The sequence below is a fragment of the Pelmatolapia mariae genome, linkage group LG9 (genome assembly GCF_036321145.2).
Source record: "Pelmatolapia mariae isolate MD_Pm_ZW linkage group LG9, Pm_UMD_F_2, whole genome shotgun sequence".
Taxonomy (NCBI): domain Eukaryota; kingdom Metazoa; phylum Chordata; class Actinopteri; order Cichliformes; family Cichlidae; genus Pelmatolapia; species Pelmatolapia mariae.
The window spans coordinates 18660831-18674509 of NC_086235.1; the positions used below are offsets into that span (position 1 = coordinate 18660831).

Consider the following 13679-nt stretch of genomic DNA (forward strand, 5'->3'; position numbering starts at 1 on the left):
GAGGATGTGACCTGCTTCTCAACACCTGTCAGACCTTGAGAAAGAATAGGGGGAGACAAATAACTTTAACACCAAGCTGTGTCTGACGGTTCTGTGCAATCCCTAAAAATAGAAATTCCTTCTTAATGCAGCTGGATTACACAAGCGCGCAGACGAGTTCTTTCCCTTTCGTGCCTGAGTTGGGTTTTTCCTTCTTTTCTTTTTGATCACACATGAACTGTTTTAGTAGTTTAATAAGTCACTTTCATCAAACTTACAGCTTCAATAGAGACAGTTTGGCCAAGGGGGAGTTGTAAGCTCTGAGGTATGCATGCACATAGATTTACACAATGCTGAGAAAAGGTCCATATGTTTAAAAAAAAAAAAGCGTGGCAAATGAGTGACAGATGAATCGCATACTGAAAAGCAGGAAACGCTTTGAGGAACCCCAGCAAGAAGTGGGGAAAAAATAGCAGTGTCCCAACTCTCAGGCTGCACCCAACTGATCTCCCCCGACACACACACACTTTTTTGAGCCCCTGTTGCATAGTGATTCAAGGGGAATCTTGTGGCAGCTATTAATAAAGTGTGTTGACAGGCTCAGTCATAATCAGAGCCTGACCATACCTTTCATGCTGTGCAGAGGACGAGGGACGGAGGGACTGTCGTTGGATGAGAGCTGACATAAGTGGAAGGAGAGAGGTGGCCAAAATATTAAAGTAAGACTTGAACAAAGTGCTGTCTGTGATTATGAGCATGATTTTGCATGGTCAATTAAAATGCAGCGCCAAATTGAACACCCTTAAAGGATTATGCAACAGGGCTAGATTTGGAACGTTAATCATCTCTAGCTGTCAGAAGTAGTCAATTTCATAAGACAGAAAAAAAGTTGGTGATTAAAAGCAGACGTTAAGGGAGAGGAGGGGAGATAGTGCTTGAGGTGCAAGGGGGAAAGTAGAGAGGAGGAGGAGAGAGGGGAGGAGAGGTGCTATTGTGTAAGAGCTCATGTGTGGTTGTTTGTGTATCTGCAAAGTCTGTTGGCCAGAGTGAAAGATGGGTCAGGACAATATGTAGCTGACTGGCTCCAGTGTAACTCATTCATCACTGTAGAGTGTGTGTGTTTGTGTGTTTGTGTGTGTGTCAGAGAGAGAGAGAGAGAGAGAGAGAGAGAGAGAGAGTAGTGGTGGGGTGAGGAGGGGGTTGTGTGTCAGACGGTGTTCCTGCTCGTCCTGCTCCAGCGGTTAAGTTAAATCAGAGGCAGTCAGTGACACGCTGCGGTGGTCTCTCTATCTCTCAGCCCGTCCTGCTCTGAAAGCATCAACAGCCTCCTGGTTCAGCACCGCAGGTAAGCACTGACACTGCCTCGCTTTCAGGAAGGATTCTCACCAACTTTCATCTTTGCTTTCATTAATGAATGTTAGCATTTTAGGGATAAGTTATAGAAACAGTTTTCTGCTTCTTCTTGGTGCAGTTCGAAAAACTTTTTTTCATTTACTAAAATGACTAATATTACTTTCAGAACCTGCACGTGAAACGAATGAATATAAAACAACACAACAACATACTGGCTTTATTCATGAAGTAAATCAGCGCAGTTTTATTCCTTCTGTTTGTTTACTCTGTCTATGAAATTCTTCTGTGTTTAAAGCCCTTAAACCAACTACAGTAAATCTGCGGTAGGAATGAGAAGAATTCAGAACCTAGTCATGCCATCTATACAAACCCAGGTCTTATATCTCCATAGAAAATTGGATCCACTTCCTGATAAACAGTATCTCTGTGCTCTTTGAAAATCCTCGCTTATGAAGAATTTAATCGCAAATAAACACATGAAAAGGTGAAGGAAAAGCAAACCGGGGTAAAAAGAGCTGATGGAATTTAATTTATAGTTGTGTGAAAATCATACTATTGAAGTAATAATGAGGAATGAAGAAGTTAAGGGACAAAGTAAAGTGCTGCAGACTTCTCAGAGTAAAAGTTGCTGTCAAAGTTTTTAGGAGTTTCATTCCCCCCTCTCGTGTTTCCATATTCAAGACACTTGTTGTTCTCAGGTTATACAATGTTTTCTTTTTTTAACAGAATTACCAAAACAATTGGAAATAAATAAAAGATAGCAGGATTTATAGTCTCCTAGGTTATTGTAATTCAAAGTCGTAGTACAAGAAATGATTGGAAGCCTCTCGGGCACAGGTTTGTGTTGTTTGATTGTGTACGTCACATGAAAGCGCAGTTCTATAAACAGAAAGATGCAGACATAACTTCTGGAGCCAATATTTCCATTAGCTGCCCAGCTGCAAGCCATAAGTCAAGTCTTTAATTAGTTCATGGACATTGTCACAATGTCATACACACGTATTATTAATTTAAACCCTTTGATGTTTTTCTATTTCTGGATTCAAGTTAAAATGAGAGCTTTACTGTATCACTTTTTTAATGCAGTGGCAGATTCTTCAGCAGTTTAGGGAGGTTGCCTCACTTCAAGAAGCTCATGATTTAAAGTAACACCCTGCAAGCTGAGACGGAGGAGGGAGTGAGTTGTAGGAGGCTACGGCTGAGATGCACTATGCAATTAGACACCATTGTTGTTCACCTTCAGGGAAAGGAGTAAATTTAAGGTTCAATTTAAGGTGCAGTGTTGTTGGTTAATTAACTCATGCTGAATTTGTATTTCTTTAACACCTTTAGAGATGCAGGATGCACAAAAGTCGGAGGCACCCATTGTTGCAGAGCATCCTGTTGACCAAACAGGGCTGAAACAGGGAGGAGGGGTGGGATGGCCTGTTTCCAGTAAGATGAACCTCACTTCGTAATAGGCTGATATAAATCATTAACTCCATCAGCCGCTGATTTTAGTGGTTTTCTCTTTGGACAGCCAGATGGTGGTGCTCATGTCCGAGCAGCTGGGTTCTCAAGCTAAGGGTAGCCTCAGATAGCTCAGTAGATGGGAACTTTCTCGCTGTCCCAACTTAGACAATCCTATTATTCTAAACTAAAAGTGATTTAATTTGTCCTGTTTTTAGTTTTTGTAAATAAATCCCATATTCCCAGAACAATTCCACTTTTAAATGCCCCAAAATAGGACTCAAATGTTGCTACTATAATGTCACTCAGGATTCAGCCACAGCGAACTGGGGGGGCAGAAATGTCCCCAAACTTCCTCCTAACCCTGATTTTATCATCCAGTGTAAGCAGCTTTGTTTGCAAACAACTCTGGGCCTTTGCAGCCTTTTTGTCTTGTCTCAGAGGATGCAGCTTGCGCACGGACTTTGTGAAGGGGCTGTTTGCCTTCCTGTCTGTGGTCACCCAGGGTTTATAGCTGCCATTCAGTAATGTGCCATCTCACTCAAGCTATAGCTCCCTGGACAAAGCCACCCTAAATAGCCTTCTTCTGAGTCACCTTCTTTCAGTGCCACCTTATCTTTATTATAGATATTCAGCACATTGAGCCTTGTTTGTATTAACTCAACACACGTTCCCTTACTATCTTCATCTCCCTCATGGAAAAACACTGGCATTAACACTGCACTAATAATAGTAAAAGAGTGTCCACTTTCTCTCCTATTTCCATTTCTGGCAATCAAAGATCTTCTGAGCATCAAGAGATTTCCTTTAATCGTTTAAAAATCCCCAAACTGTGAAACCGATATTCATTTTAACGCTCTCGTTTGCATGGTTTGATATTACAGTTACCCACCGTTATAAACATTAAGAAGCAAAACACCCGCACTTTGAATCCGAGCTTCGACATCTGTGTCGGTGCTTTATCCTACCTGTTACACTGGGGCCTGTGCAGGAAACTCACAGAGATATTTCATTATTCTGCTGCCCTTGGCATCCACACACCTTCCACACTCGATAAATCCCACATCTGAAGCCGATAGGGTCGTTGCGTTAGTGCACGCAGGGCTTTTTTTCTTATTTGTTTTTTTTCAAAGAATTCACCTACTGAAATCTGCTGAAAAATTAGGATCTTTTTATTATTCTAAGATAAAACAGTTGTGCTGCTGGAGCTCAGACTCTGAGCTCAGTGGATGTGGAGGTAAAGTGTCTGCAGTAGGTTGATTTGAGTAGCTTAAACTCCAATGAGATGGTGACAGGAGCACATGGCTACTTTTTTAAAAAATTTCTAAATGTGTAGAAACACCCTGGCTGAAATTATCAGTAGTGTTTCTGTCAAAATGCGCTGTGTCCCTACTGAGTCAGCAGCGAGACGTAAAGAGTAAAATCTTAATGCTAGCATGCCATCTTGTGGCAAAATCCTGCTCAGTTTACTCTGACTGGCAATCCAGGGAATTCCATTTCTGTCCTGACAGCTGTATAATAATAAAGGGTTAACTTCTCATTCCCAAAAGAAATCATAAATCAGTTAAACAGTTGTTCATTATCTTCAAATTGTATTTGCCTACTTATGAGCTCTAAAGGCAGAGTTATGTTTTCTTTGGCATCAGATTGGATTTACTGTAACCACAAATATTTCTTGTTTTTTGTGCAAGTTTGGGTAATCTCTTCAGCTATATTGTCATATAAATGAGGCTTATGCTAATATTATTACATCAGCTCCACTAATGACACCCACAAAGCTATTCTATTAAACATAAAGATCCTCAGCAAAGGAGAGAATTTGTTTTTTATATTCCCATTTCACTCTAAGCTTGTGCAAATCAAGCAAAAAAAAAGAGAGAAAAAGAAAAAAAAAAGAAGAAAAAAATAGCCCCGAGGCCAATTTTCCGCAGCACGCAGGTTTGATTTTCTCACAGAGCAAAGTTTCCACAGAGCTGAATCCCTGCTGTCCTGTTTGTTTAGGTGTGTGCTGATTAGAAGTTCTCATGCTGTGTACAATGTATCTCGGCGCGCCGAGGGTTTAAAACGTGACATGTCTTTTACGGTGACTGGAGCCTCGAACCTCTCCTCTCCTCCCCTGCTCCCTCAGCGCTTTAGTGTTTAATGGCGTTGTTATCCAAGCTCGCGCTTTGCCATGCGGCCTTCATTAACTCAGGTCATAACACGAGGCATAAATGTTCTCCTTCCGGGTGCTGACAGTCCAACCCAGATGGACCGAGCATTTGATAAACACTGTACAGTTTTACTGTTGCCCTTCATTAGCCGAGGGACGATTATAAGGAGAAGGCAGAATGCAGGCTGTCTGAATAATGACGTTTTTAAAGGGCATTTTTGGAATATTGAATAACATGCAACATCTGTTTTTCATGGCTTCTTACTTTACAGAAATAACATAAAGCGTCAGGATGGCTTTAATGTGCAGGTCTTTAATGAGCTGGTGTAGAGTGAGCATTTTCATGGGTGCTCGTGTGGATTAGCGTTTATGGGCCGTGCCAGCAGTAATGATGGCTCCTCTCCTGGGCTGCCTGTGACATTTTCTTTTTTTGTGTGTGTGTGTTTCTTTTATAGGACTCGCTGAGGCCCTCTCCCAAGGCCTGTATCAGTCACCACAGACCAACCCTGCCTACAGGGACCCTCCATTTAAAAGTCCTGGGATTTGATGCTCAAAAAAACACGGAGGTGAAAATGCAAAATCTAACGACAGAAACAACAGACGGTTTAGAACTGACATGTGGTATGTCTGGACACCATGAAATAATTTTCACCCTGGTACCCATCGTCTATGGCTGTATTTTTGTCATCGGCATTGTCGGAAACAGCATGGTGGTGGCTGTCATCTACTGCTATATGAAGCTTAAGACGGTGGCCAACATTTTCGTCCTGAATCTTGCCGTGTCTGACCTCACGTTTCTCATCACTCTACCAATGTGGGCTACCTACACCGCCACAGGGTATAGTTGGCCCTTTGGAGGATTCCTGTGCAAGGCCAGTGCAGGGCTGGTGATTTTTAACATCTATACCAGCATCTTCTTCCTCACAGCGCTCAGCCTAGACCGTTACCTGGCTATTGTGCATCCAATGCGATCGAGGCGCTTCCGCACGGTGGTGTATGCGCGTCTCACATGTGTGGTGATCTGGCTTTTTGCCTTCGTGCTCAGTGTGCCCACAGCGGTGATCAGGGATCTCCACGACATCTCACACTCTAACACTACAGTGTGCGCCATTCTGCACCCGACTGAAGAAAATGAAATGTGGTTGAAAGACCTCCGCCTGGCCATCAGCCTCATGAAGATCCTGCTGGGTTTCCTGGTGCCCTTTGTCATCATCCTCACTTGTTATTGCCTTATTGGGCAGGCGCTGCTGGGGGCCACGCACATACAGAAGAGCTCTCGTTCACGGGACGACGAGGTACTGCGCATGCTCGCAGCGGCTGTCTTGGCCTTTTTCTTGTGCTGGGCACCACACCAGGTATTCCACTTCATGGAGGTGCTCACCCAACTGAAACTTGTGAACAAATGCTCCATCGTGGAACTCATTGACACCGCGATACCCTTCACCATATGCATTGCCTACTTCAATAGCTGCGTGAACCCTATCGTGTACAGCTTCGTGGGGCACAACTTTCGCAAAAACTTACTCCGTCTGCTGTGTTGCTCCCCAGGTGCAGTTCCCGGGCCTCACCCGAGCATTAGCTCCAAGATGAGCGCACTCTCTTTTCGCGCCTCAGAAGCACTGAGCCTTACAGTCAAAAGTAATGCCTCCACTGACGTGAAGTAAAGGGGAAAAAAAGGGAGAGAGAGAGAAACAGGGTACAATTGACCTCTCCTCGCTCTTTCAGTTTGAGGTCAAAGACCTGGGGATGGAGACATTCCATGCTTTTTTTTCTCCATGCCCAACTGTATTACCCAGCACTGAAACATCCACAATGATTGTAATGTTGTGCACATGTTCCTCTGTAAGACTACCGTGTACAATGCTAAGTTGCAGAATATTTATTCATATACCATTCCATGTCACATAGCATGCTGGCAAATTTTCCCATCTAACCCTGTGAAATGAATGAGAGTGTCAGAAAAAAAGCCATATTAATATAGTATGGCTCTGCTAGAAAATATTATACATAATTACTGAACGCTTATCCCATTATTTATAAAAAGATATGCATGTTCTGCAAAATTATGTCAGCATTGTGCCACGATGATACAGTGCAGTACTATAGTGTCTAGTGATAACTATCCTTTGCTCTCAGCAGGTCGTTCACTAGTTGGAACAATGCTAAAAAAAAAAGTGCTAAGCCACTCATGAATGCTCTGCCAGTGGCAATATACATGAAACAATTGGAAATGTATTGCAAAATGTCATGTAAATGTATATTTGCAGCATATCTGACTTCAGTAACTATTTTCTGTATGTTATATAGTATAGTCAGACTATGTCCTCTTTGTGAAAATGTATATTTGTTTGCATATCAACACTGAAATGCTACCAAGTCTGGTAGTGACACGCCATCAAAAATGGAGTGCCATGTAAATAATCCAGGCTGGGAGATCATTGTCAGTGTCTTTGCTGGTTGTCTTTGTGGTATTTAAACTTGACAGGTGTGTTTTTTATACTGTGTAGGTGTACATTTTGTGAATACGAAAATATAATTAAAAAGAAATAAAATACAGTCCAAGGTGGATCTTTTTTTTTAATAGCTGAGTGTAAAAAGAGACAAATCGTCCTGATTAGTCATGAAAGCAAGTCACACATTACAAAAAACACTTCTGATAACTGTGACTTATCCAAATCAAATGACCTTGGTTTAAAAATGCCTCAAACACGTCTTGAATCTATTAATCATTGACAGTACATCATGTATGCTCTCATTTTTCCACGTAACACCTAAAAAAACAGCGACACAGCAAAAGACGTATGACACATCTTTGCATAAAAGACTCAGATTGGTGGATGTACGGCAAGCTGCGAGGTATAAGTGTCGTACACAAGGAAAGCCAGCTTCATTGCCAACATGAAGGTCCTCCTGTTTTTTGGATTGGTGGCTTTTGCCCTCGCTGACGTCACTCGCTTTGAGGGGTAAATTTACACTTTTGTTTAAAAAAAGGACCGCATTCCTGTAAACTACAGCATGTGATGACACTAAAAATATAATGACGCAGTTCTAATAATAGAAGTACTATATAAGTCTGCGTTCTGGTTTAGTTTGATGTAATCAAATGGATTTATGTCAATTTAAGTAATTTACTGCAATTAATAAACCATTTATTAAAGCTACTGAAATCTGTGTTTATAAATATTTGCACTCTGACAAAGGGATATTGAACTATTAATATCATAAAATGATATAATATTTATAACCCTGTGGTATATATTAAACCACAAGGTAGGGCAGCAAATGTGTCCTGAAACGTCATTTAACACAGACACTCATCTATAGAGGCTAAAAATTGTACTGTTTGCATGTTCCCTAAGTTTGTGGCTTATGCAAAGGGTATTATTGTGTTCCAAAGAAACTGCTGAGGAGTGAAGGCAAAGTGTTTGTGGATGCTATTTTATAATGTTGATTTCTCTCACCCCCCTTTTTTAAACAGTGATAAAGTTCTGCGTCTGAAGCCTGTCCTTAATGAACATGTGAAAGTCATTAGGGAACTGGCTAACAGTGTTCAGGTACCCATCTGCTTTCACACATACAGGCACACATGTATGTTTCATTGCTCAAGTGTTTGACTTTGCTGCCATCTGCAGCTCGACTTTTGGAGCCCAGCAAGTGCTGAGCAGGTGACTGTGGGCATTAGCGTGGACATCCGTGTGCCTGCCAAGTACCTTGACATGGCGTTCGCCGTCCTGCAGCAGAGCGGCATGCAGCAAGAGTATGTCGCTAGACAAACAATTAAACTAAAGGATATTTATCTGGATATTTTGTGCCCCAGATTTACATTCTTCACGCAGTGCTGTGACACTTTTTAATTAAACCCTATTCAGGGTCTTTATTGATGACGTTCAGGAGGCTGTTGATCGCCAGATTGAAAACAAGGGTTCTCCCAGAGCCCACAGCTATACCAAGTACAACACCTGGAGCGATGTAAGAGACAAAACCCTTAAGAGCACCGATCTCAATTCTGATTTTCTTTTCTGGTTTTCAGTAATTTCTTACCATTTTTGTCCTGTTTATTTTAGATTGAGTCCTGGATGAACTCAATGGCTACTTCCAATTCTGATATGATCAGCAAGGAGGTGATTGGAAACACCTATGAGGGGCGTCCCATGGTAGTTCTCAAGGTAGGCTTACCCAAATAAATATTAAAGAATTTAGTCTAAGGAGTTTGGAATGAAAAGCGTCTGGACTTCTTTAAGTTGCTTGAAGACGTTTCACCTCTCATCCGAGAAGCTTCTTCAGTTCTAAGGTCAAATGGCGGAGAGTCCCAGATTTAAACCCAGTGGGAGTATCCCCCCAAAGAGGGACAAAAGGACGCCCTGATGATCCTCTAATCACATGAGCCAAGGTGTGAAAACGGGTGTGGGTCACAATCAGCCAGGGTTTCAGGTGAGCTCATTGTGAAACCTAGCCCCACCCTATCATGCAATTTCCTGAGGTCAAATGTCCCAGGATGTGAGTGGGCGTTAAAGCGTCTGGGAAGGGAACTCAAAACTGGATTATAGATGGCAGACAGTTGGTGTCGTAAACCACCGCCTCTGTTCAAAATGGTTGCTCACAGTGGACATAAATGGCTTCTTTCACTCCTCTTTCAAACCATCTGTCCTCTTTGTCCAAAATGTGAACATTGGCATCCTCTTTCCAAGCTCCTTAGACTACAATGACCTGGATGACTGAGAACCTTCACAGACATTAAAGAATTTATTTTTTAATTTATATTATAATTACATGCAACAATTGTTTTGTGATTACATTTAACAACCACAGATTGGTAAGAAGTCTGGTTCCACCAAGCCTGCCATCTTCATGGACTGTGGATTCCACGCCAGAGAGTGGATCTCTCATGCTTTCTGTCAGTGGTTTGTCAATGAGGTAAGGAAGACGCCAGGATGGCCGAGGCAAGCACCTACAAATAAGGAATATAACTCATTACAGCACAGATTTTTTTGCAATCTTCCTCAGGCTGTGACCACCTATGGTAGTGATTCTCAGATGACTAGCCTGCTTGACCAGATGGATGTCTTTGTTCTGCCCGTCTTCAACGTCGATGGTTACGTGTTCACCCACACAAGCGTACGTTACAATCCATTCAAACTTAAGTTGTTTGCCTTAGCTAAAAGAAGACGTGCCTTGCGCTATATCTTGAAGAATGCATTTAATGCACATCTGTATGCATTTTGGGAACTTTAGAACAGGATGTGGAGAAAAACTCGCTCCAGGAACGCTGGAACCAGCTGCCTTGGAACTGATCCAAACAGAAACTTCGATGCTGGCTGGTGCAGTAAGTATGACATATGCACAGTTAAATCTTAGACTGATAAAAGAAAATTGGGGTAATTTGCAATTGCATTGGTTATTTTTAAATGTCAGTTAATAGGCATTTCATAAAAAGCTAAATTAATTAAAAAAAAATACAAAAAACTTCAGCAAAAATATCAGGTTTAAGGACAGGACATTGCACTGTATTTGTTTTTATAGATTTTCCATGTATTTTAATCTGGCAAGTCAATAACATGTTTAGTTACACTTTGGCTGCTTGGTAATATTTTTAGTTTGTAATTTATTATTTCATTTTATTTTACAATTTTAAAAAGAAAAAAAAACTTTTATACATGGTTTTCTATGTGATTGCAGCCACTGGAGCTTCCACCAACCCCTGCAGCGAAACTTACTGTGGCACCGCTCCTGAATCTGACATTGAATCCAAGAATCTTGCTGACTTCATCCGCAAAAATAAATCCATCATCAAGGCCTACATCACTATCCACTCCTATTCTCAGATGCTGCTCTTCCCCTACTCCTACACCTATCAGTTAGCTGCAGACCACGACGAGCTGGTAAGTCACTGTTATGTGCCTCAGCATTGCAGTGAGTGTACAAAACCTACCTCTGAGTCAGGCTATGTATAATTATGAATTCGGTTCATTTAAATAATGATCTGTATGTGTGATATATACAAAAAACAAATTTAAAAAAAATACAAAACACAGGAATAATCTATACTCTATACACTCTATACAGGAATATATTAGTCAGAGGCAGACTATATGTCATTTCCCTATCATCGGAAGTTTTTAACATGAATATGAGCAAATAAAAAGTTTTACAATAGATCATATAATATAAACATATATAACTCTACCCACCCCATTACTGTGTTACTCTTATCTAAGGGCCACACTTAGCTGCAGCAAATCATTTACTCCCTGCTTACATGGCTCATTCTCATGGCTCTTTTACCTCTCACTGGGGTGTCCGTGGTGCTGCACAGTTAACACTCACACCCCTGCTCCAGCTCTCACACTAACTGAGGCAGATCACACGTCTCTGCCTCTCTATTACTCACTTGTAATTTAGACTGTCTTCTGACACTTTACAGAACAAAAGAACTCCAGGGATCTGTCATAACTCATCAGTCTGGCCAGAAATATCATTTCCTGCTTCTGCGTTTCTCTGGGGGTTTCATTTCCTCTTGCAACTCGCTGATGCTTTTACTGCTTTCTATAATATCACTAAAAATGTTACTGGAAACCCGCAGGGTGAAAAGCATGTATTTATAACGTGTAACAGCTGTATTTTAAAGGTGGTGTCGTTTGTGTGCGTGCTTTGTTTGGTTTAAAATGAGAAATTGTACATTAAAAAGTCCTCCAAATTCAAGCATTTCCAGACAATGACACACCTTTGCTCAGTCTGATATACTCAGATACTGTGTTGATTACTGTGTTGATTATATATATATATATATATATATATATATATATATATATATATATATATATATATATATATATATATATATATATACACACACATATAGTTTAAACCTTATAATTAATTCACTCTATAGCACATTTGACTTTTGTTTGTATTTTGTATTGTAGATGGCAGTTGCTAAGGGAGCTTCTTCTGCTCTGCGTAGCCTGTATGGCACAGTCTACACCAGCGGCCCCGGTGCTCCAACTATCTGTAAGTACAGCAAATATTCGCACTTTATTGTGGGAAGATTGCACATTCAATGATAGCTTGATAACCTATTTCCACCTCTGTTATTATGCATTATGGTGTGTTCTCAGTGCACCCATCTCCATTGAGAAATGTGGCCTCTTGAGACCACAAAGGCAATCATGAGCCACAGCTATTTCAAGCAAGGGATTATTTTTTTTGCCCCCCTGAAGTAAAATGTGTATGAAAACACATGCAGCCTGTCCCAGGTTGTCAGAATGTCACCATCTCAGTGATTTCCCTCACTCTCTCCTCATCTGCCCTTAGACCCCGCTGCTGGAGGCTCTGACGACTGGGCCTACGACCTGGGAGTGAAATATTCCTACACCTTCGAGTTGCGTGACGAGGGTCAATATGGCTTCCTGCTGCCCGAGTCTCAGATCAAGCCCACATGCGAGGAGACCATGCTGGCCATCAAGTACATTGCGGCCCACGTGCAGAAGAACCTCTATTAAAATGCGGAACTGCCAGGACCCCTGCCAACTCGGCTCCTCTATACCAGCCCCCAGCCCCTCCAACCTCTCAGCCATCTCCTGCCCGTATCCATGGATACAGGGCACCACCCGCCATGTTTCCTCACTGTGCTTGACAGAATGTCAAGATGAGTGCAAACAATAAAATCAATGATCCATCCCCACACGCTGAATCAATTTTTTTATGTGTATACGATAATATTGTGTCTGGTACACAGAGCCTTTACTGCGTACGAACAACAGCAATAATAACACTTTCACTTTAGGGCTCATCATCTGCTGCACTGAATGCAAATTAAGAGGGAAACATTTCAGAAATATATACCAAAACCTTTAAGAAAACATATTGTGTAATGTAACCATAATGAAATGTAACCGTGCCAAACACTAAATGTTCTTATAGTATCTATAAAGTGTCTATAAAGGAGGCATTACTTCAACAAAACAAAAGAAAGAGCCACAAATTTATTGCACCCCTTTGGATCACAGTGATCCCTCTTGTTCAGATGGCAGTGCTCCAGTAGCACCGCTTAGGTGGGCGTGGGTATCTGTTGTTAGGGATTTTCAAAACAGGGGCACAGTATCTGACAAGCAAAGAGCACTTCTTGGCAGCACCTCCATGCTGCCAAGCATCTGCCTCGGTGGAGAAAATAAGGGAGCCAAAGACCAGCGGGAAATTTTACTTCACATTCTGAACACATTTCTGGGGTAAAATTGGAAAAGTAAATTTTACTGACTGGTTTTCACGCATCACAATGCAGGGAAAAAATATGACTAAGTAGTTTTATATTCAAATAAAAGCAGTGTATTGACCCTCATCCCACTGATATATATTATATAGTATGTACATTTTTTTTTTCATTGTTCCAATTTTTTATGACTTTGTCAGTCAGCTTGTTCGCAATATTGTCATTTCAGTGATTTCTATTTCTCCATTGATTAGTGCTTTTTAAAAATGCAAATGCCCATGCAGTTTGGTATGGGCCTAAATTAAAGAGGCACTCAACATCGTATGAAGGCCCTAGGCCAGACCCAGGACACACTGGGGAGATTATGTCTCTGTGCTGGATAGTTACATGTTTATTTCAATGATAACACAAATGATTTTTACTTTAAATTACTGAAAATTAACAGACAAAAGACGATAAACAGGCTTTTACATAATAATGTTTAGATTTCTGTTTTACAAATATGCAAATTAACTGTAACATTTTCAAAAATAATAATAG

General features: G+C 41.1%; 2 protein-coding genes across 3 annotated transcripts; both read left to right on the forward strand.

The window, feature by feature from the left end:
* The first annotated feature begins 1193 nt into the window (after positions 1-1193).
* cpb1 (carboxypeptidase B1 (tissue)) lies at positions 1194-12594 on the forward strand. 2 transcript variants are annotated; one of them, XM_063484137.1, is made up of 12 exons: positions 1194-1324; positions 5389-5499; positions 8412-8487; positions 8566-8690; positions 8803-8902; positions 8998-9099; positions 9743-9847; positions 9938-10048; positions 10166-10256; positions 10610-10812; positions 11857-11941; positions 12245-12594. In XM_063484137.1, exons 2-12 carry the CDS (start codon positions 5480-5482, stop codon positions 12430-12432), a joined length of 1206 nt encoding a protein of 401 aa, XP_063340207.1. In that variant the 5' UTR covers positions 1194-1324; positions 5389-5479; the 3' UTR covers positions 12433-12594. The 2 variants fall into 2 exon arrangements, with proteins under 2 accessions (XP_063340207.1, XP_063340208.1); XM_063484138.1 differs by lacking the exons at positions 1194-1324; positions 5389-5499 and adding an exon at positions 7555-7896.
* On the forward strand, positions 5493-7482 carry agtr1b (angiotensin II receptor, type 1b). Its single transcript, XM_063484140.1, has one exon. The coding sequence runs from the start codon at positions 5506-5508 to the stop codon at positions 6595-6597; it is 1092 nt and encodes a 363-aa protein (XP_063340210.1). The 5' UTR covers positions 5493-5505; the 3' UTR covers positions 6598-7482.
* Positions 12595-13679: the final 1085 nt, after the last annotated feature.

What these genes read in the sequence shown, in the direction of transcription:
- agtr1b (XM_063484140.1), top strand. Translation starts at nt 5,506, where the DNA reads ATGCAAAATCTAACGACAGAAACAACAGACGGTTTAGAACTGACATGT.
- cpb1 (XM_063484138.1), top strand. Translation starts at nt 7,832, where the DNA reads ATGAAGGTCCTCCTGTTTTTTGGATTGGTGGCTTTTGCCCTCGCTGAC. An exon ending in GTCAGTGGTTTGTCAATGAG is followed by an intron (nt 9,848 to 9,937) that starts GTAAGGAAGACG and finishes AATCTTCCTCAG; the next exon opens with GCTGTGACCACCTATGGTAG. An exon ending in ACGTGTTCACCCACACAAGC is followed by an intron (nt 10,049 to 10,165) that starts GTACGTTACAAT and finishes TGGGAACTTTAG; the next exon opens with AACAGGATGTGGAGAAAAAC.